Below are 24,695 nucleotides of genomic sequence, written 5' to 3'. Positions count from 1 at the left end.
CACGTATCCTGAAACAAGCACTAAACAGTCAACTTTATCATGCCCGTGCTTACGTGCATAGGGATGTACGTGACGCATCCCTACAGCTGACTGTGTGGCAGTCACACATCGGGACAACAACCATCCCTTTTAATGGCCCGTAGCAATATTCTTCTACTTCTTTTAGCAAACAGATACAAGGGGGGTATTTCTTAAACATTTTTCATCCGTGTTTTTGGCGGTTGGTTCAGTTAATAGTGCAACAACTGCTCGCAATTTCTGCTCTGCTACTTTGCTCCGGAGTAGGCTTTCAGCCCCTTACGACGACCCCGCCCACGTTCAGCAGGTACTATTTGCGGTGGAAAACGACCCGTGCTGCTACCAAACCAAGTTGAGTCGAGTCGAGTTGAGTCGAGTCGAGCTACATTTGCGGTGGAAAAGCGCCATTACTTACTTACTTACTTACTTACTTACTTACTTACTTGTAACTCACCCCAGGCCCTCTGGCACAAATCACCCCAATCCCAGAATTTTGGATAATAAGCATCATGCAGCAGTTTAGGGCTGACATCGTGCTAACTACACTCAACAAAAATATAAACGCAACACTTTTGTTTTTGCTCCCATTTTTCATGAGATGGACTTAAAGATCTAAAATTCATTCCAGATACACAATTGTACCATTTCTCTCAAACATTGTTCACAAATCTGTCTAAATGTGTGATAGTGAGCACTTCTGCTTTGCTGAGATAATCCATCCCACCTCACAGGTGTGCCACATCAAGATGCTGATCTGACATCATGATTAGTGCACAGGTGTGCCTTAGACTGTCCACAATAAAAGGCCACCCTGAAATGTGCAGTTTTGTCTCACAGCAAAATGCCACAGATGCCACAAGCATTGAGGGAGCGTGCAATTGGCATGCTGACAGCAGGAATGTCAACCAGATCTGTTGCTCGTGCATTGAATGTTCATTTCTACACCATAAGCCGTCTCCAGCAACTTCGCACAGCCATTGAAGAGGAGTGGACCAACATTCCACAGGCCACAATTGACAATCTGATAAACTCTATGCGAAGAAGATGTGTTGCACTGCATGAGGCAAATGGTGGTCACACCAGATACTGACTGGTTCTGAGTCCCCAGACCCCCAATAAAGCAAAAAATTTCACATTTCAGAGTGGCCTTTTATTGTGGACAGTCTAAGGCACACCTGTGCACTAATCATGATGTCAGATCAGCATCTTGATGTGGCACACCTGTGAGGTGGGATGGATTATCTCAGCGAAGCAGAAGTGCTCACTATCACACATTTAGACAGATTTGTGAACAATGTTTGAGAGAAATCGTACAATCTCATGAAAAATGGGAGCAAAAACAAAAGTGTTGCGTTTATATTTTTGTTGAGTGTATATAGACACAAAGTGTAGCATACTAAAGCACTAAAACATGTGTCAAATGTTTTCAAACGTGTCTATAATTGTTCAGACACAATAATCAAAACACCTCGATCATGGAAATTTTACTTTGAAAGGCAAACAACAGTTATTTTGAGCTTAGATGTGTTTATATCTTATTCCATGTTTCTCCCTTCTTTACAGGATGAGTCAAATGGATGGCTCTTCTTAAATATGTGGTCACATTTCCAATTTCTTCTATGGTTTTCTAGAAACAAGGGGTGGCACAACTTCCCCACCGGCACAACTCAGGCCACTCTCCCCTACCATTGTTTTTAACCAGTGAAGGGTAATGGGACCGGTTTTGGGCGCCGTGCCACAGCGCCACCTACCTAATTGGATGACCACACAAGGTCACTGTTCAGCCTCTAACGTCATGTTAACTTCAGGCTGCAGCCAATACACATGTTCGGCAGTTATTTTTTTCTCATTGTAATTTGTTATTTATTTTGGGATAATGACATGGTTGGCTGGCCAGCTAGACCTGTTGTTAAACATATTATATTGACTGATTACATTTAGTGTTTGTCCAGTGTGCACTATGTAACTGACTTTTAAATCTAGCTAGCATTACATTAGCTCTGTGTCTAAAAGCTGAGCCCAAAGGTTGTGTCATCTGTGAGGAACAGTTTACCTCCCGCTGCTAGAGCGTATTTATGGCCAGTCCTAATTACTGGAGTACTGCACTTTATTACATTTGAACCTTATGGGATTGCAATGACCCACGAATGTTAAGACCCAAGCAAGGACCAAAATGAAGCTGTTCCTTCTAGATCATAGGGGCATTTGAGCATGTGTGTCACCAACCAATATTCACCCCAATATCTGGGGGCTGTTAGCACAAACGCAAGCCTTCCTGAAAAGTGCAGTGTGTACCCATCTGTAGAAATGACAAAGAAACATTGCATACATTTTTCTTGAAATAATTTATATGATATCACTATATTTACACATGATGGGGCAATGCGTTAAACAATATCGAGTATATAACAACATCCACACACTCATTCCATCCTGTACATACTCGGAGGGGGGTTGGGGCAGAGTCTTTGGGATCCATGGGCACTGTAGTCACAATAGCAGTGTGAGCACACAGTGTGTATCAGTGCACACCCAATCATCAACATCCCATACATACCCTGGCAGATAGAAAAGACACAACTAAAAACTACAACTTTATCCGTATGTAGTTTTTTTGTAACCGTATAGCAGTTCCATCCCAACCAAAGGGCTGATATTAAATCTCAATCTTGGGCCAATCTTTCTCTGGGCCCTTTCAGCATCCGTGCTCTGGAACAATGCGACACTTGAGGATCTTCAGGTAGTTCTGGACCTTGTTGGAGTCTCGGCGGAAGCAGTAAAGCAGGTCGTGGTCCTTCATGAGGCGCCACTCGGCCGCGTCCGAGGGCAAAGAAGCGTCGGGAGAAGCCAGGCTGCTCACTGAGTTACTGATGATCCCCAACGACTGCATCTGGAGCGCAGAGGACAAACAACAACAAGTCTAGCAAAACACATTCACAAGAATGCAGTGCACTATACTAACAAGGAATCGGTACATACACTCATGATGTATTCCTATTATTTTGAGACCTCTTTTTTTTTTGTTGTATATATTTTTTTTGGGCATTTTTATGCTTTATTGACAGTGTAGAGACAGAGTTGAAATGGGGCAGAGAGGGGAGTGACATGCAGAGAACGACCGCGGGCTGGAATTGAACCCGGGTCCGCTGCTGGCCGAGGCCCATGGGGGGGGACACCCTACCATGGGGCGACCGTGGCTCAGGTGGTTAAGCAGGTTGGCCAATGATCCAAGGGTTGGCGGTTCGATCCCCGCTCTGCCACCTGTCTCATGGTTGTTGTGTCCTTGGGAAAGACACTTCACCTTGCCTCGTGTGAATGTGTATGACTGCTGTATGTTTGAGGTGGTGGTCGGAGGGGCCATAGGCGCTGAATGGCAGCCACGCTTCCGTCAGTCTGCCCCAGGGCAGCTGTGGCTACTATGGTAGTTTACCACCACCAGTATGACTGTGTGTGAATGAATGGGACCTGGAACCCTGTAAAGCGTCTTTGAGTGCCTTGAAAAGTGCTATATAAATCCAATCCATTATTATTATTACCAACTGAGCTAAGGGCACCCCCTTATTTTGAGACCTCTTAATAATAGAAACACCTGTCAGTTTAACAAGCATGCTACCCTCTGCACCTGTTGTAGTGAACAATTCCAAAACAGAATCTACATTATAGATACGCAATACCTTAATTCAGCACAACACAGTGTGGGAGTCCCATACGCCAACCCTGGTTAAATACACTTGTTTGAATAAAGATTTATAAAAGGGCACTGGGGTACTCCAAACAAAAAGGATCAAGGGCGGTGGTTCATCTGAGGGTGAGCGGTGCAGTTTGGTTTTGTTGTGTGACCTAAGAAATGGTTCATCTGTGTTTCATTCTCATTTACTATGATTACACAACCTGACAACAAGCTTCCGCCCTGCAGCTACATGACACAGCAGCTCTGTGCATTCATCACACGGTTCATTTGAGGTAGGATGCAACGTCACAGACTCATGTCGCAAATGAAAAAACTCTAAAACTCTCTTCGGGTCCCAATGGTCTTTGAGGCCCAGACTTAATTAAAGGTGGACTCATTTCTGGAGAATGCTTGTTGTCAGATTAATCTTTTTTTTAAATCAAAATCAGTGACTATATCCTCACGATCCACTACCTTTCCGCACTGTGTTCACTGAAAGAAATCCAGTGTAAATACATAGCCTAGACTCTGTAAACGGGCATGTTGCTAGCTACGGTGGGCTCCCCTTTGTTTACATATCGTTTACATTGCATAGGCCAGTGCTTCATAAATGGTGGGGCGCGCCGTGAGTTGCCAGTTTTTTTTAGCAAGCGTGATGTGTGCTTGTGTATGGTCATATCCGCGCAAAAGGCCGTGATTTGCAGTAAATAAATGTCCACATGTGTCTCCAAGTGTCTCTGTAGGCTATTTAAAAAGAAATCAAGCAAGTAGACTAATAATAACATTAATGAATTATTGGTTATCGCATCACAGAAGGCCTATTGGCCTATAATAATAAAAAAACACCACCTTAAAGGCCTACTAAAAAAACTTACTTTGTAAATATTACTGTGATGTCTTTTACTGTGACATCACAGTAATATTTACAAAGTAAGTTTTTTTTAACCCTATATTTCTCTTTCTGTGATGTCACGAGAAAGAGAAATATAGGGTTAAAAAAAACACTCTTTCTGCCTTTTCTCAGGCTAGAATGAACCGATTTCAATTTTGTTCGCACATTTATACTACATAGGATATCAGAATTCAATACACCTTCATATTCAAACCGGTGAAGTAGGCCTTTAACTATGTTTACAGTTTAAAAATGTTTTGAATGAAATGCAAACCTCAGTGAATCATTTGCACTTGTTTCTCTGTCCTGAGATGCACACTGACTGAGCAGTCTTGTTTAAATGTTACAAATTGAGCTAATAAACTGAACTTTGAATTGTTTTGCTGCAGAAGTTATCTCAGCTCATTTTTTTAATCTAATTTAATAATAATAATAATAATAATAATAATAATAATAATAATAATAATAATAATAATAATAATAATAATAATAATAATAATAAGGTATGCAGAATGCTCGTGCCAGAAACTCATACAGTGGTTTTGTACAGATAAATAAATAAATATTAGCAGGTTCTCAATAGTATTTCAATGTAGGGGGGGGGGGGGCGAAAAAATTCCTGTCCTCTAGGGGGGGCGTGACAGAAAATAATTGAGAACCACTGGCATAGGCTGTGTAATAACACTGGATTTCTTCTTTCAGCACACATGCAGTACGGACAGGTAGCGAGTCATGAGGAGATATTCACGATTATGACTCCACCATTATCGCCACGATAAGAGCAAGCCATGTTATTTATGTAAGCGGCTGTGGCGAAGCGGGTAGGGCGGTCGGCCACTGGAGTGCAGGGTCTGTGGTTCGATCCCCCGTCTCCCTGCCACATGTCGAAGTATCGTTGGGCAAGACATTGAACCCCAAATTGCTTCCGATAGTTAGCTTGCACCCTGCGTGTTAGCTGCTGCTATCGGTGTATGAATGTTTGTGTGATTGGGTGAATGTGTACAAAACAATGTAAAGCGCTTTGAGTCTGTGAAAAACCAGGGAAAAGCGCTATATAAGTGGAGTCCGTATAAGACATACATGTACAGTCTATTACCTTCTCTGCCACTTTCTCCACACCTTTGCGTAGCTCGTGCACCATGTCGCTCATCTCCAGGGCTTTGTTGGAGCTGAAGTTGCTGAAGTCATGGTGGTGGTGGGCCATGCTGTGGTGGAAGTGCCACAGAGGATCCCTCCACGCCACCAGCAGCTTCAGGATGACCTCAGTCAGCTCCTGTCTCTACGGCCACAAACAGGACACACATAATGAATAAGCCGATAGGGCAAATTGAACCAATCACAACAGTTGTGTGCACTTAAGGTGACATTTGTATCACTGAAAGTCAGTGGAAGGTTGGGATGATGCAACAATAAAAGTAAAAGGATCGGACAGAAATAGAATATATAAAAGTGACATAGATTATCGAAACCATCAGAAATACATACAAATGTGATATAAACATGGAATGTTTCTCCCATGGAACATCTCAGAGGTAATGTTAAGGTGAAACACTGCCGGTGAGTAGCATTTTTTCTTTTTTTTAACTTATAGAGATCATCATGAAACTCTGCCAGTTAATTACTTACAGTAATCAACTGGTTATGGAAAGTTTAGTTGATGTAAGTGCTTGAGAAGTTAAGATTTTTGGTAAAGACTATTAACAAAAAACAACATTGGTAATACTTTACAATACGGCTATAATTAACTGTTAGTTACTTACTGTGTAGTTAAAGCTCATTAAGCATGAACTAACTGTTAGTGCTTTGTTATTAACAGTTAGTTAATGCTTAGTTAACTAATGCATAGTGAAGCATTAACTAAGCATCAACTAACAGTTCATTCATTATTGTAAAGTGTTACCCTAACGTTGAGATAATGGGCCGTTAAAGATGGTTGTATAGGAAACAAATGCAAACAGACAAGGTTTAGTCAAATAAACGCCTAAATGTAGATGTTGGACCTTTGATTTATACTAGTATGAAAGAAGAAAATAAAATCTCAAAATTAACCAGTGTTTGAAAAGACTGTGTTTTTCTCCTGCAGTGTCTCACCTTAATGTAAATATTTAAATATGCACACATGCATACATTGTGAAATGTTTCAAACATCCTTGCTGACGTGCAGTAGAGGCAAACAGACTCAACGTGTGTTACTGTAGAGTTGATGGGGTTGCGATGCATGGCTTTTCATAAAGGTTAACTCACGGCAATCCTCTGAGCGTTCTCCTTCCCATTGGGGGTGAGGATGGTGGAGGTGTGACAGTTGCGACTGACCCGGCCGATCTGATTCTTACTGGGCAGGAAGTATTGCTCCTGACAGGACAGACATGGACACGGAAAAATGAAATGTCAGAGGCTGCTATCCTCCTAAATGTCAGCTGAGGATACATCTCCGAAAATGGGATGAATGAAAATAGCTCAATGGCCTGCTATGGCAAATCATTGCAAATCGTTAGCCTCATAGCATAATTGCCTAAATCATATTTACCCTACATCTACTCTATTCTACATCTACTCTACTCTACATCTACTTTTCGTTAGTCTAATAGCATAATTGCCTAAGTCATATTTTAAGGGTTATAGAGTAGGGTAAAGTAGATGTAGAGTAGAGTAGATGTAGAATAGAGTAGATGTAGAGTAGAGTAAATATGATGTAGGCAATTATGATATGAGGCTAAGGAAATGCCAAGTTGCCATTTCATTCAAGTATAGACCAAAACAGTCTAATCCAATAGTCATTGTAACAAATCCTCCATTCATAAATGAGGCGTTTATAATCATTGACACAAATTGGGTGGACAAATTAATAGAAACACCTGCAAGTCCTGTTACACTTAATGAGTTGTAGCATGGTGTACCTAATACAACTGCTTACAATATCCTTGTTGGTCAGTTTGTATGAAAATAAAATTTAAAACAATCAGGCTTTGCACATGTATATAGCAAAACATGTTCAAGGAGCATCTACACAATTTCTCAGGTTTAAAGCTAGAATTTCTATTCATTCCAAATAACACACACTTCTAAATCAACATGACCAGTTCAAACCTATTTATTAAATCATCATTATCAAAAAAGCATTGTCAAACAAGTTGCACGAGGAGACTTACAAATTGGGAGTGAAGGTCATTTGAAATGCCGTGCATCCTGGCCGAGTGCTGGATGACCCGATCAAACAGGTTGGCCAGGGAGAGGACGTGGCAGCCTCCGTGGGCGTTGGTACAGATGGGCGCTGCACCCACCACGCTCAGTCTGCTGCACAGCATCAGACAGACCAACAGCAGCCACACAACAGACACTAGGACACACCAGAGACCAAGGGTAGAACACAAGAAACTACGTCAAACAAAACCTTGCTGATCCACAACACAGAGCAAGTCTCAACCCCAATAATATCGTTATCTGAAGAATGTGGTATAACTGAAATAATGTCCTCATCTTGTAAAAAAAATAAAAATAAAAAATAGAAAAAGTGGATGAAATACAGTAATAAAAGCATAATAGAGATACGAGTTGGGGAAAAAGGGTGAATGGTAAATAAGAAGAGAACAGAATTGAAAAAAAAGTACCAAACAAACTTCTTCTCTTTTGAATTCCTTATTAATGTAAAGTTCTTAAACAACTACCTGATCCGATGCTTCCAGTCATCATGCAGAGTGCGGAGGAGCTCCTGTGTCTGGGCAGTGTGAAGTGCAGAAGCTTTTGGAAATCAAAGACCCCCGCACCTTCATATAAGGGTCCCTCAGTGACCATTTCCCTCTCAGCCAGAGAGAGGGAGATAGAGAGGGGGCCAGTGCATGGGTTCATCTCCTGTGAGTCAGACGGAAGTACTGCATCACAAAATATTACAATGCGTACACTACATGTATATTTACGTCACTGGAGGTTTTACCGAGAGGGGTTCTCAGGCAATAGATATTGACACTTTATTCAGGCAAATTACTTATTCATCGATTTATTTCATTTCTCCAGTGTTTACAGCTGTCTAATTTTTCGACTGCAGTCCTTAACTGTTGATTGACTGTTATTTAATACTTAAAATAATTGCATTACATTACATTTTGTTTCAGTTAGCTGACACTTTTATCCAGAGCAACTCCAAAGAAGTGCAAGGTTGTAGGCTACCTTCAACCATGAACAACCAGACTCACACAAGAGTATTAGCTTCAAATAAGCCTTATTACAAGGTGCCACATGTAAGTGCTACTGTATATGAAGATGCAACCTAGATTTCTTTGCAAAGATTTTCGGTAACACTTTACATTAGGGGGAAAAATTTGTTAACTGATAGTTAATGCTTAACAAGGCTAACAGTTAATGTGTTAAGTGATACTAGATGTTCCCCTCATGCCTTGGTCTCCTGTTTGTCGTGTGTGTGCGTGTGTGTGTGCGTGCGTGCGTGTGTGTGTGTGTGTGTGTGTGTGTCTGTGTGTGATTAAGTAAGTAAGTGAGTCTTATCATGTGAAGTGCGTTTGAGTGAATGAAACTATAATAATAAAGTAACCTCCAGCAGTCTGTAAGAGCAGTGACATCATTCACTTATGGATGTCATTCAAAGACAGCATCATTGGACTGTCTGTCAACACACTTCTTTAGTTGAGAATCTATTATTAAAGTCTATACGTCCTGCAGCTAGAGACAGACACAGCCTATCAAAAGGTCAAGTAGAGCGCTCCAAGCACTAACAAGAAGAGAAGAGTACGCCGAAACGTGAGCTTTAATGTGAGCTCAGAATGACACCATAGGGCAGCGATAAATGAATGTCATGTTGTTTAGAAAGTCAGTGGAATGAGGTCAAGGAAGCGTAGCCTAGGACTAGTCTGAACTCTGTTGTAGGCAGTTGACTCATGTTCCTATGGGATGGTCAGGCGTCATCTGACAGCTAATAGGGAACGTAGCAGGAAACTAGAAAGGTTAGGACTCCTGGAAAACAATGTTTGGGCTTGATTCATTCTGAAAAGGAAGGCATTCAAATCCATCAGCAGGAGTTGCAAACTCTGGGCCTTTAGAATCAGAGCCTAATGTACAGATGACCATCTTCAAAAATAGTAATAATAATTTATATAGTGATTTATAGATCAGGGTCCAACATAACTCATGAACCAGGCAGGGAAATAGGAAACCATCCAATATGTGTACGGTAAGGATGGAATGCTGTTGACCTCAACTGAGGAGGTAATGTGGAGATGGAAGGAACTCTTTGAAAAAACTCCGGAATCGTACTAACACACGCTCTATTGTAGATGCAGAGCTGTAGGCTGATGAAGGATCAGCATCAACAACTCCACAGTGGCAAAGGCCCAGGGATTGATGAGATTGGAAATGCTGGGTGTAGAGCGGCTGTGTCGGATGACACGTCTCTTCAACATACATGAAGTCTGGGACAGTGCCCAAGGGGAGTGGCATGCTGGGTTGGTGGTTCCCCTTTTCATAAAGGGGGACCAGAGAGTGTGTGACAATATCAGGGGTTTCACACTTCTCAACCTCCCTAGTAAAGTCTACCCCAAGGTGCTGTAAATGAGGCTTTGGTGGAAAGTCGAACCTCAGATTGAAAAGGTACAATGCGGATTCCGCCCTGGCTGTGACACACAGTGAAGAGTTGGCGTTACTGGAGGAGGCGTACGACCAGGTACCCCGAGGGATATTGTGGGAGGTGCTGCGGGACTATGGGGTGACTCGGGGTCACTTCTCAGGGCGATCCAAATCTCTGTAAGCCATAGCTGTGTCCGGGTTCTCTGCAGTAAGCCAGACTTGTTCCCAGTGGGGGTTGGCCTCCACCAGGGCTGAGCTTCATCAGCAATCCCATTCATGATATTCATGGACAGGATATCAAGGCATAGTCGTGGCGGGGAGGGGGTTGCAGTTCGGTGGGCTAAGGATCTAATGCTTTTGCAGTTGGTGTGGTTCTGAAAGCATCATCGGTCTGTGACCTTCAGCTCTAACTGGATCAGTTTGCAGCCAAGTGTGAAGCGGCTGGGACGATGATCACCATGTATAAATCTGAGCTCATGGCTCTCAGCAGGAAACTGGTGGATTGCCTCTAGTACCTCGGGACCCCCCAGTTAGAGCTAGTTAATCCACCTGACCCTGGATCAGTGGGTGGAGACTGGAGAGGATGAGAGGTGTGAGAGTGATGTCCTCAGGAAGATAATGTGGAATCTAAGGCTATTCCAATGTAAAGCATTGTTTTCCTTATTACTTGTAGTAGCATCTACATACCACGTGTGTCTTGTCATAATGAAAAAAAGATCTGTTGTTCTCATAAATAGTAACTGAGTAGATTTCTGACTTTTGATGGTTCATTCTGTACACATGACATCGATTGTCTCTCCGTCTTTGTAGATGTATCCTTCCTCCACTGCTCTGCCAAAAGTTTCTTAAAGTTTCCACCTTTACAGCAAGCATTAAAACACGGCTGTCCGACAACTACAGTCCCCTCCATAAGTATCGGAACAGTGAGGCCAATTCCCTTATTTTTGCTGTAGACTGGAAACATTTGGGTTTGACACCAAAAGATGAATATGAGACAATAGCTCAACATTTCAGCTTTCATTTCCAGGTATTCACATCTGGATTCGATACACAACTGAGAATATATCATTATTTGTAAAGGAACACCACATTTTTAGGCGAGCAGAAGTATTGGAACAGATAGACTTTAAATAAATTCAAGTGAATAAAACTTACTATTTTGTCGCAAATCCTTTGCTTGCAATAACTGCATCAAGCCTGTGACCCATTGACATCACAAAACTTTTGCATTCTTCTTTTGTGATGCTTTTACAGACTTTCACTTTGTTTGTGTTAGGGGGTTACTCTCTTAAGTCTCCTCTTTAGCAGGTAAAATGCATGCTCTAGCGTTTAGGTCTGGTGATTGACTTAGCCAGTCTAAAACCTTCCATTTCTTGCCCCTGATTAACTCATTTGTTGTGTTTTGGGTCAATTTCTTGCCGCATGATGAAGGATCTTCCAACCAGTTTGGTTGCATCTTTCCTTAAATTGTCAGACAAAATGTTTGTGTAAACTCATGAGTATATTTTGCTTTTGCCATCATGTGTTACATCATCAATGAAGAATAATGAGCCCATCCCAGAAGAAGCCATGCAAGCCCATGCCATGACATTGCCTCCACCGTGTTTCACAGATGAGCTTGTATGTTTGGGATCATGAGTAGATCCTTTCTTTCTCCAAATTTTAGCCTTTCCATCACTTTGGTAAAGGTTCATCTTGACAACAACACAGTAACACATGATGGCAGCAGCAAAAGGAACTTAGAAGTCTACAGAAACATTCGGTCTGCCAATTTAAAGAAAGATGCAACCAAACTGATTTTGAAGATGCTCCATCATGCAGCAAGATAATGATCCAAAAAAACTGCAAAAACAACAAAGGAGTTCATCAGGGGCAAGAAATGGAAGGTTTCAGACTGGCCAAGTCAATCTCCAGACGTAAACGCTATAGAGCAGGCATTTTACCTGCTAAAGAGGAGACCGAAGGGAATAACCCCCCAAAACAAACAGCAACTGAATGAGGCTGCGGTGAAAGCCTGGAAAAGCACCACAAAAGAAGAATGCAAAAGTTTTGTGATGTCAATGGGTCACAGGCTTGATGCAGTTATTGCAAGCAAAGTATTTGCGACAAAATATTACGGTTTATTCACTTTAATTTATTTAAAGTATATCTGTTCCAATACTTCTGCTCACCTAAAAATGTGGTGTTCCTTTTAAAAAAATTATATCTTCTCAGTTGTGTATTAGATCCAGATGTGAATACCTGGAAATGAAAGCTGAAATGTTGAGCTATTGTCTCATATTCATCTTTTGGTGTCAAACCCAAATGTTTCCAGTCTACAGCAAAAATAAGGGAATTGGCCTCACTGTTCCGATACTTATGGAGGGGACTGTATAACTGCACACATTAATCTCTGTCAGACGTGATGTGTGTGTGTTTGATGTGACAGTCTTAGTCATAAGCCCCTTTTAAACAGAGATTGCGGCATATTGACGGAACAACAGCACGCCAATATGCCGGCTTTGCTTACTTCTGTGTTATTTACACAGAACCAAGCAACGCCGGCCTGCTGGCGCATCAGTGTGCCATTTTACACAGCGTTCCAGAATGAAAGAGGTACTTGTAAGCAGCGTCAGGTGTGACGTAAACATTTAGCGCCGCACCGGTCAGCTGCTTTACAACAACAACACTGGCAGGTGAATTGAGAGCAGAAGTGCTGGAGCTTGCAGTAAGAGGGCCGTATTTTACTGTCCCCGTGATGTGCCGGTTGATCTCGCTACGCGCTGAGTCCAACATCTCTGGAACTGTTAACCAAACTGACAAAATCACTCCGCTCACTGCTTCACCTGTGTGTGTGGGTGTCTGTCTGTGTGTGTGTGTGTGTGTGTGTGTCTGTCTGTCTTTGTGTGTGTGACAGGTTGGCTGTGAGCGACTCTCTTTGAGGGCAGCGCTCTGCCATTCAGACATACACATACACACAGTGTGTGAAGTCATGTTACTGTAGACAGAAATAAAGTGTGGATATACACTCAGACTTACGATAGTAATAGCGGCGGTGATCCGGTCGCAGCCTAGCTTAGCCTAGCCTAGCCTAGCTTTCCCACTTCATTGTTCAACTTCCCCCGGGCAGAAATAGACTCATAAACTCGGCAAAATGAAGCGTGGGGGTCTGGATTGAGCAGCGGACCTTATGACCAGCTAGATTATACGCCGTTCCTTTTATTTTGTGATTTTTACGGGACATCAGGCCGCCGTGGTTAATGTTAAACACACGTAATACAACTGCTAACATGGTTGCATGTTTAGAACGTAGGCCATGGAACGTCAAACGCCCCCCTGTTCCGCAAAAAACAAGCTGGACGCATTTATACAGAGAGGCGGAACTGATTGTGTCGGCAATCTTACTACCCCCCGACGTAGTAAAAATCTGTTGCGCCTCTCGGCCCCCGTTCCGCAACGGTCGCATTTATACAGCAGGGCGGAGGGCCGAAATTCTGGCATATTCCCGGCTTTCACTGGCTGTGTAAAAGGGGCTAGTGTTGCTGCCGCTCCAGCTCTAAACTAAACTAAACTAAACTCTTTAAGACTCCCTGAGTCACATTTGTGATACGGGGCTATATAAATTAAATTGACCTAAATTGACCTAAAACCAACCATCCTGCCGTAGGTGTACACACATCTGTCCCGTAATGAAAGTTTCAGTGATGACTAGCTGCTAGTGCTCCACGTGTCTCACACACGCACACACACACACGCACACACACACACACACACACACACACACACACACACACACACGCACACACACACACTCAACATAATGGAACATGGCGTTGTTGGGCAGACGGTTGTGTGTTGTCATATTCAGGCTGACCTACAGGGAAACAGGGTGATTTTGCAGCCGGACATGCCCATTGGCCAGCAGCCTCACAAGCTTTGGCCTTTTACTCCATTTTTAAACACAAGAATGACTCGTGTGATGACACATCAGCAACTGAAGATACCTTACTGAAGAAGGCTTCTTTAATAACCTTTGATTTGTCTTCCAAGAAATTCCTCACCACACTACTTTTAGCTGACCTAGTTCATTTACTGTAGGCCTATTGTATGTCAAATGAGATTTGAGGTGAATAGACCCCTTATCAGTCTACGTCACACAGCGTCACTACCCGCTCAACTGCGCATGCCCAATGCAGAAAGAGACAAGAGCGAGACGAGCCACAATCATGTCTTGTTGTGCTGTTGGATGCACAAACCGTTTATTTTTAGTTTGAATGGTGATAAAGCTAGTAAATGCCCAAATGCACCGCTGTATAATTACATAAATGAGTTGTGAAATGTTTACAATAAGGACAGTGACCGGAGACGAGGCTATAGCAATGGAAAGCAATGGAGGCTTATTTACAATGACCCACGTTATACATCTCCGTCCTCTTCCCTTGTGTTTGACTCTATGGTTTGACTAGGCAGTAGGGGTTTACACGTGTACACGTGTAGCCGGTAAGTAGGCTAAATCATACCATTTAGGAAAAATCAATAAACGAAAACCGAGTGGGGTCGACATGTGCTAGCCTACTGTAGGCTACTAAAGCAGATAACACAACACATTATTGTGTTTGGTTATAATATTTATTCATTTAACTATTTAACTGCTCCACCATAAGTTTCACTTTCCTTTTCATCTCCGTCTCAAACAGCTGGTCTGATAAGCTGGTCGGCTCGTGAGCCCAACGGCCCCGAAAGCAGGAGTCAGTCTAAAAACAGATGATCACGGCTAGTTAAGATCACTTTTAAATCAAAAAGCTAAATTATGAAATAAAGGCATCTCTGCCTCTCTCTGTCTATCTGTCTGCCGGTCTTTACTGTCACTCTCCAACAGCAGTCCGGCCACTGAAGTCGTTGGGGCCATTTCTTCTCATCATTTATCTACTCAACTGCCGACAACGCGTATGGGTCATTAAGACGTATCTCGTTCAATAGTGTTAATGTTTCCGCATAACCAATGTTATCACTCGCTGATAAACTGTTTTTAGTAAGCTGACAACATCGCTATTTAGCACCATGGACCTATAAAGAAACACCGCAAGTGCAATATAACCAAACGGGTAACCATGGCGACCAGCCAAACAATTTTTCTTTCTGCAGGATGGCAGTGCGCGCATCCGCCGTGTTGATAAACAGAAAAGGGGTCTATACAGGCATCTTGGGACACTTTCCGAAAAAATATGTTTTGCGTTATTTGTGAGTATGATTCCAATGTTTTTGCCCATCACATGATACCATTCTAAACAGCTTACAACAGAGGAGAAAAAAGAAAAGAAAAATTCAACAAAGGATGACCAATACTACATTTTTCCAGGTACTACTGTCATCTTGTGACACCTGTTAATTAGCCTGGCACCGCCCGCCTACATACTTCCGCTCAATTGTCATTTCCCTTCAGTAGTCAATCTGGACCTGCGGTATATTCGCGGGTTTTCTCCGCAAAACTTTTGGTGGTCCAATCAGCGAACAGAGGGATGAGTCAGTGTCTGAAAACAATGACGTTGAGTTTCAGTTGTAGTCAGAAGCCGGCATATAGAGACAGTGCATGAAATAGGCCACGCCCATCGCGGGGTAAACCGTTGAACACCGTTTCATTCACTATGTATTGAAGGAGACCTGTCTTTTCCAAACAAACTTAATTAAACTTAATCAAACATCCATTTAACAAAAAAACTTTACTTTCTTTAAAGCCACGACTCTTGTCTGTCTATACGAGCTGTTTTTGTGAGAAATGATTGAGTCATTTTCAATATTGAGGTGTTTTTTCCCGTCCGACCGAGGATGGAGAGGATGGAGTATACGTGAGGGTTAGCCTACAGCAGAAGGCTAACATTAGCATACATTATAGTCCAGGCAAAATAGCGTTTTACGACAGACTAATAGTAAAGGATTTTTTTTCAGCTCAGGGGCCGTATTCACAAAACATTTTATCTTAACGCTAAGAGCACTCCTAAGGAGCACTAAAAGTTCTTAGTGAGTTATTTCTTAAAACCTATTCACAAAGCTGATAAGACCAACTTTTACTAAGGAATGGGAGGGACTCCTAAGCTAAGACTAGAGGGCGGGGTTGACCCTGTTGCTATGATGTCATGTTCATACCACCTATGCCCACAGTGATTGGCTGAGAGGGAATGAGAGCTAAGAGTGAATTTATGATAGAAACACTGTGGGAGATATCCATATCGTGTCGCTGTATTAAAGTAAAGAGTTTTATATAAAATTAATGTGACATTGATTTAACATGAAACCAAGATACTGCAGGGTTTCCCACACATTCGTTCACAATTAACCTACAATAGCATCACATAGGTCTATTAATTTTAAAATTTACAATGATTTGAATCGGAAAAATATCCTCATTGAACAGCTGCATGCCACTGTATTTCTCTCTACGGCGGACTATGCAGCAATAGTCAGACAGCGACAAACCAGGAAATTCAAAACAACACCCGGGGAAATCGTAAAGTGCATGCGGAAGGAAAAAGGCGAGACGCGCAACTATACAGTAGTGGACCTGTGGAACAGAGGAGATGCTGCGAAGCGCCACATATAGGCCTTTCACACCGCCGCAAAATCGGAGCTAGTTCCGGGCTAGTTCGGAGCTAGAGCCAGTGTTTTGGTTTCACACCGCCAGAGAGCCGGCTCCGGGCTGTAAAAACCGGTTCAACTCAAACCCCAGGATTGAGCAGGGTTTGAGGTATGAACTGCTTGCGACAGCGGCCGGGGGAGGGATTATCCTGACCAACCAGACCAACTCAAACCTCATGCCCGCCATATTTAAAAACACCGCTACTACGAGACGTAAACATAACATAATTACCGAACATAGCGATCAAATTGACCGGCGAAAATACGCTGTATGGGTCCTGTTTTAGCAAAATAAACTTGTGTCAACTTGTCGCAAACAGTCGCAGCCCAGTGAGATACGGGCTTTAGGAGTCCTCGAGAGGACTCCTAGCTTTTCATAGATTTAGGAGCTAGTTTTAGTGCTAAAATGCTTTGTGAATTACACTTATCTCAGAAAGTTAGGAGTCCTAAAATTAGGAGTGAAACGACCCTTATTTTTGAGAGTTACTCCTAAATCAGCACGTTAGGACCTACTCTTAGCCTTAAAATGTTTTGTGAATACGGCCCCTGATCATTTCTATGAGGTAGCAGGGGCCGTATTCACAAAACATTTTAAGGCTAAGAGTAGGTCCTAACGTGCTGATTTAGGAGTAACTCTCAAAAATATAGGTGCGTTTCACACCTAATTTTAGGACTCTTAACTTTTTAAGATAAGTGTAATTCACAAAGCATTTTAGCGCTAAAACTAGCTCCTAAATCTATGAAAAGCTAGGAGTCCCTTTACCACATTAAGCCCATCCCCTTTACCACATTAAGCTCCTCCCTTTACCACATTAAGCCCCTCCTCTTTACCATATTAGGCCCCTCCCATTTACCATATTAAGCTCCCCCTCTTTACTGTATTAAGCTCCTCCTCTTTATCATATATAGTCCCTCCCCTTTACCATATCAAGCTCCTCCTCTTTACCAATTAGCTCCTCCCCTTTAGGGGAAGGAATAAGAGATATGAATATTTGGTCAGTGTGATTGACTTTAAAACCTGCAGTATTTCAACAAACACACAGTAGGCCTATAGAGGGGATGCTGGTCCTACATATAGCCTACATTTGATTTGATTATATTTTCACAACATGTGTATTTTATTTATTTATTTCCTTTCAGCACAAATGACATATTAATGAAAAAGCAGCTTTCTCTTTTTTCACTTGTGAATACTGACTTGTGAAAAAGCTCTAGTATCACTGTATGGGGGAGAGACAAATCTAATTCCTGAGAGACACCTGTTATACTGCCTGGCAGGTAAGCCAGGCAGTTTTTCAGGTTAGAGGCCAGTCTAAAAGCAGCATCGCCATCACCCATTGGCAGTAGGATGATTGGATATGCAATAAGTGTGGAGCTCATGTGCATATTCAAATAGATTTAAGAAGAAACTTGTAATACAAAAAAAGTTACTTTTCAAGTATACTTTTACTATGTAAAGTTGTATTGTGGTAGGAGTAAAGGAAAAATGTAAGCCTATTTGGGTTTATTTTGGGCATGTACGATTAGTGTATAGCTCATTTGCATATTACAATTAATTTCAAAGAAACCTGTAATACAAAAAAAGTTCATTTTCATGGATACTTTCATTGTGTAAAGTTTCATTTTGATAGGGGTAAAGGAAAAAAATAGCCCCATTGGGTTGTATTGTTGTCTCGCCTTATTGGCACACATCTCGGATTGATGAGAATTAAACATATTTCCTCAACTACGATTTCTTAGGACTTTTAGTATGTTGTTCTGGACACCTCATAGAAATTATCTGAGCTGAAAAAAATTATTTTACAATTAATTCTATTTTTGGCCCCAAAATGCCTTACTTTACCTAGCCTATTAATATCGAACTTGTATTTTATATTGTGTTTTATGTGTAACTGTGTTCTGCTGTCCATCTTGGCCAGGTCTCTCTTGTAAAAGAGATTTTAATCTCAATGAGACTAACCTGGTTAAATAAAGGATAAATAAAAAATAAATAAATAAAAAACATCTGTATTCTGCAAACAAACTTAATACAAACTTAATACGACATGCCTTTCACAAATTGTTAGAAAAATAACTCTAATTTGTATGATATTATGCCCCCCCATTAGTATTACTCTTATATACTCAACTAATAATCAAATACAATTATAACGTGACCTAAATGTTCTCATTTCAGTACAGAGCAGGGAGTGGAGAAAGGAGGAAAGTCTCAGGCCTTAAGGTGAGAACACACCGGGCGCGTTGGGTGTGGTGGGCGCGTTGAAAAATCCTATTTTTGCATAGGGAACCATTGGTTGGGGCGCGAGGATCCGTTGGCCGCGGCAAAGCGTTGCTTTGGGCACTTTGGGCGCGTTGCCAAAGCGTCACCGCGCCGGCAAAGCGTCAAAAAGCGTCACCGCGCCGGCAAAGCTTCAAAAAAAAGATGAAAATATTGAACTTTCAACGCTCCGGCGCGTGACGTTTAGCCGTGTTGGCCAATCAGCGGTGAGCTTGACCCTACGACACTGGCAGAGAGCCGGAGGACAGAAAAATCTGAGACAAAATGGAGGCGCAAATAATCACCGCTGTGTGTGCGAGACCGTGACAACACAGAGGCAAACACCGAGTAGGAAATGTATTTACGGCTGGCTGCCTGGTGCTGTATGAAGCCGCTCGGGGTTACAAGACGTGGGGAAAGTGAACCAGGAGCAAATAATCACCGCTGTGTGTGCGAGACTGTATAAACACCGTGGAGGAAATGCGGCTGGCTGGTGATATGAAGCCGCTCGGGTGGGGAAAGTGAGCCAGGAGAATGGGCTTCCTGGTTAATTCAGTGAATATGTGTGGCTGTGCTTAAGCCGATAAACCAAGTTAGCACCGGTCGGATAGCGTTAGCTAACTCACCCGGCTGTGTGCGGCCACCACCTCCATATAATGAACCCAAACATAACGGCTAAATCCGGGGAACTTTCACAACGAGTACAGCGAAGCACCGGTGTTTATGCCTGCCCTATAGGCTATCTACGCCAGCCACGGTCCCGTCACAGCCAGGTAATGTAGGCTACTTGCCTTTATTTTATACTGCCCTGTGCACAATGCTGCTGTAAATGTGTTTGGTATGGTGCTGCCTTGCTGTTTGTGTTCATTTCCGGGTGGCGTGAATCTGCAATGCTGTTTTAAGGCTATTCGTTCCGTTCACTTGCTGTTTTTTGGCACAATTGTTGGCCGTGTAGAAGTTGTTTTTGTGTGGACATGAACGCTGTTGTGTCGGGTCGGATCTGATCGCAGCCATGTTTGATTAGGGGAATAAATATATTGGGGGAGACTAGCTGCGTAGCTCCGTTCCTCGGACTCCCACAAAAGATAGAGCGCAGCGATGGGGATTATCTCAGCCATGGTTGATCAGCAATAGAAAAAGCAGGGGAAAATAAGTTTCGGGCGGGCTCATCTACGTAGGCCATGACGTAGGCGCCTTGCTTTTGGGCGCGTTGGACAGTTTTTTGACACAAAATGACCACGCGCCAGATCGGGCGCGTTGGTCGCTTTGGCCCAAAGCGCCAACGCGCCCAAAAGATAGAGCGCAGCGATGGGGATTATCTCAGCCATGGTTGATCAGCAATAGAAAAAGCAGGGGAAAATAAGTTTCGGGCGGGCTCATCTACGTAGGCCATGACGTAGGCGCCTTGCTTTTGGGAACCATGGCTGCGATCAGATCCGACCCGACACAACAGCGTTCATGTCCACACAAAAACAACACCTACACGGCCAACAATTGTGCCAAAAAACAAATAAACAGCAAGTGAACGGAACAAATAGCCTTAAAACAGCATTGCAGATTCACGCCACTCGGAAATGAACACAAACAGCAAGGCAGCACCATACCAAACACATTTACAGCAGCATTGTGCACAGGGCAGTAGAAAATAAAGGCAAGTAGCCTACATTACCTGGCTGTGACGGGACCGTGGCTGGCGTAGATAGCCTATAGGGCAGGCATAAACACCGGTGCTTCGCTGTACTCGTTGTGAAAGTTCCCCGGATTTAGCCGTTATGTTTGGGTTCATTATATGGAGGTGGTGGCCGCACACAGCCGGGTGAGTTAGCTAACGCTATCCGACCGGTGCTAACTTGGTTTATCTGCTTAAGCACAGCCACACATATTCACTGAATTAACCAGGAAGCCCATTCTCCTGGCTCACTTTCCCCACCCGAGCGGCTTCATATCACCAGCCAGCCGCATTAACACCACGGTGTTTATACAGTCTCGCACACACAGCGGTGATTATTTGCTCCTGGTTCACTTTCCCCACGTCTTGTAACCCCGAGCGGCTTCATACAGCACCAGGCAGCCAGCCGTAAATACATTTCCTACTCGGTGTTTGCCTCTGTGTTGTCACGGTCTCGCACACACAGCGGTGATTATTTGCGCCTCCATTTTGTCTCAGATTTTTCTGTCCTCCGGCTCTCTGCCAGTGTCGTAGGGTCAAGCTCACCGCTGATTGGCCAACACGGCTAAACGTCACGCGCCGGAGCGTTGAAAGTTCAATATTTTCATCTTTTTTTTGACGCTTTGCCGGCGCGGTGACGCTTTTTGACGCTTTGCCGGCGCGGTGACGCTTTGGCAACGCGCCCAAAGTGCCCAAAGCAACGCTTTGCCGCGGCCAACGGATCCTCGCGCCCCAACCAATGGTTCCCTATGCAAAAATAGGATTTTTCAACGCGCCCACCACACCCAACGCGCCCGGTGTGTTCTCACCTTTAGAAGAACGTTTGGTGGATGGTACAGACCTGACTCATCCCAATTATTATAGATAAGAAGTAAATAGCCAAGGTTAGGAGCATAGTTTCACTTTTCAGGAAAAGACGACGAGGTCAGGATTGGTCAGAGAAAACGCATGGCAACGAGTTCAACCAATCAATAAACATTGTCAAGATATGATAAAAGACTCTGCTGTAGAGAGAGAACTTCACTTTTTTTCGTCCTGTCAAGATTGCTTGCATCACCTGTTCTGTGATATCACTTCATTAAACATCGCTCTTGAGAACTTTGAAACTTTTTCCTGTCATATTTTTTCTTCCATATATCCGAATAAACGAACACGTTTTTTTATTGTTATTAAAATACACGTTACTTTCTTTAAAACCACGACTCTTGTCTGTCTATACGAGCTGTTTTTGTGAACAATTTCTGTGACATAACAGAAAGAGAAATGTAGGGTTAGACAGTGAGACCATAAAACACTCTTTCTGCCTTTTCTCAAAGGGTGTTTTTTTTAACCCTATATTTCTCCTTCTCGTGACATCACAGAAAGAGAAATATAGGGTTAAAAAAAAACATACTTTGTAAATATTACTGTGATGTCACAGTAAAAGACATCACAGTGATATTTACAAAGTAAGTTTTTTTTAACCCTATATTTCTCTTTCTGTGATGTCACGAGAAGGAGAAATATAGGGTTAAAAAAAACACTCTTTCTGCCTTTTCTCAGGCTAGGATGAACCGATTTCAATTTTTTTCGCACATTTATACTAAATAGGATCTCAGAATTCAATCACCTTCATATTCAAACCGGTGAAGTAGGCCTTTAAGTACAGTTGTAAAACATAAAAATAAGATTCTTAACTAAAAACATTCACATGTCATTCAATATAAAGTGAATGGAGCGCTGTGTATTGTTTTCCCCCACGATGGGCGTGGCCTCCGATTATGACGCGTTCCGCTCTGTCTCTATTACATAGAGTAGGTCACAACCATATGTTATGCGATTGGTTGGCAGATCCAGAGTGGCACTGGGCAGATCCAATAGTTTTAAACTTCAACAGACACCCACCTTCAAGTGAGTTAACCTTTGTCAATTGAGCAATTCCAGACCTTCTGTACTTGATGAAATGAAGCTACGATGGTCTGGTTGAACCAGGCTACCTGTCATTTGCATCCTGGGATAATTAAAACAGATCAAATTTAAGTAAAAAAACAGTAGCAATTATACTTAAAAAATCACTTACTTTCAAAGGAAGGGTGTAACAGATTATCTAAATCTTTGTTGCGCTATAATGCCTAGCAATATCAAAAAAGATTAACTCGACAAATATTCACTAAAAATACCATTGAGCTAGCTGGCAGTGCTAATGATAATTATGATGCTAATTGCTAGCTAACTAGTATAAACAGAAACAGATAAATAAAAGCTATTTGGAATAATCAATTTGCAAAAAAAAATATGTAATCACTATGTTCCATAATGCCAGCAGGCTAATACAATGACATTTTAAACAGAAAATAAGAAGACATGATTTTTTTTATTCTGATTGACCACTCTATTACATCTCATAATACACATTACAAACATCCATACATTTGTTAGATTTGTATGACCTTAATATCATTTACAACTAAACGCTATGTCATTGTGTGACTTTTCATCTAAATTCACTGCAATGCTGTTGAATATGGCTAAACCACGCCCCCAGAAGTGATGTCATGACCACATAACCAATATTTTTTCATTCCAAACGTTCATGATTAGCTCACTGTTGATTTTTTATAAATACAATATTATTCATTCAAAGAAACACATGATCAAGCTTAACTGTCCCAAGATGCCCTTTGTCCCAAGATGCCTGTACTATACTTCAAGAATTCCTATATTTAGTTTATAAATAAGCCATCTCCCTCCCTCTGACAGCCAGCTTCTCATTCTGCCTTTGAGTGTAGCCATTCAGTTTAACATATTTTTCTTCTGATGTGGTGGTCAAACAAGATGTTGTAAGAACTAGAAGGCTATACTTCATTGTAGCAGATCATGAGGAAATATTCACTGATTTCGAAAAAAAGTGATTTTGACAACAAACATTCTCCAGAATCGCTGACCACAAACTTAAAAAAATCCCTCTTTTACTTTTATTCATGTTTTTCTTAATTCTTTGAGTGTCAGGAAAGGCATAGGCTTAGGCAATAATGTGATCAATTATATTATTAGGCTATAGCCTATTAATAAATGTAAATGTACTTTATTTATACAGCCCTTTACAACAGTCCTTTCGGTGTACCAAAGTGCTTACAGGATTGAGCAAGATAAAACACGATAAGATAAAATCAAACAAGACAAAAACAAACAAGATCAAAACAAGATAAGATCAAGATCAAAGTGTCATCACGCTACTGTGTATTAAAAGCCATCCTGAATAAATAGGTTTTTAGCCTGGATTTAAAGAGGCCCAGGTCAGAAATGAGACGCATGTCAGTGGGGAGCTTATTCCAGAGCCTGGGGGCAGCAACAGAAAAGGGTCGGTCACCCCAGTGCTTGTATCTTGACCTGGGCACTTCCAGCAACAGTTGATCGGTGGACCTCAGGACTCGACCAGGATTTCGGATGGTTAAAAGCTCAAATAAATATGGTGGGGCGAGGCCGTTAAGAGCTTTAAAAACTAAAACAAAAAATTATAATAGGCTATCAAGCCTATTAATAATAATAATAGCCTACATTTAGGCTATTATTATTATTATTTTATTATTATTATTATTATTATTATTATTATTATTATTATTATTATTATTATTATTATTATTATTATTATTATTATTATTATTATTATTATTATAGGCTTGATAGCCTATTATAATGTTCTTACTCAATGATTGTAATGTTTTATGTTGTTTTGATTGGAATAGTTTTGGGATCAATTAAATTTATCTTGTTAAAAAAATAAAGGGGCTAAAGAAATATAAAAAGCCCATATTTTTGGCGTGTAGTAGCGTGCTCCGTCTGAAAAGCCTTTAAAGACCGACGTTTAAAAAGTAACAGTAAGCAAGGCACAAGTGTTCACTTCCCTCCAAGGCTCCAACACGGACAAGGAGTGAATGAAAGCTTGGGCTCACGGTGCCACGTAACCGCCCGCGGTAAACCAGCGCCCCTCCCTCGCGACATGTTTGTTGACAGCCAGCAGCGGGGA

The 24,695-nt window shown here is 42.0% G+C and overlaps 1 protein-coding gene across 1 annotated transcript; it reads right to left on the bottom strand.

Annotated features, from left to right (window-relative positions):
* Positions 1-2,713: 2,713 nt before the first annotated feature.
* LOC307268443 (prolactin-like) lies at positions 2,714-10,429 on the bottom strand (the record flags this gene model as incomplete). The annotated part of the gene is made up of 6 exons (XM_080051074.1): positions 2,714-2,908; positions 5,677-5,859; positions 6,825-6,932; positions 7,730-7,917; positions 8,246-8,429; positions 10,229-10,429. The coding sequence occupies 6 exons, from the start codon at positions 10,427-10,429 to the stop codon at positions 2,714-2,716; spliced, it is 1,059 nt and encodes a 352-aa protein (XP_079907200.1).
* Between the last annotated feature and the right edge of the window lie 14,266 nt (positions 10,430-24,695).

This window comes from Ammodytes marinus (assembly GCF_949987685.1).
Source record: "Ammodytes marinus genome assembly, chromosome: 22".
NCBI lineage: Eukaryota > Metazoa > Chordata > Actinopteri > Uranoscopiformes > Ammodytidae > Ammodytes > Ammodytes marinus.
The sequence above is the reverse complement of the archived record's forward strand: the minus strand, read 5'-3'. Positions and strand labels throughout refer to the sequence as shown.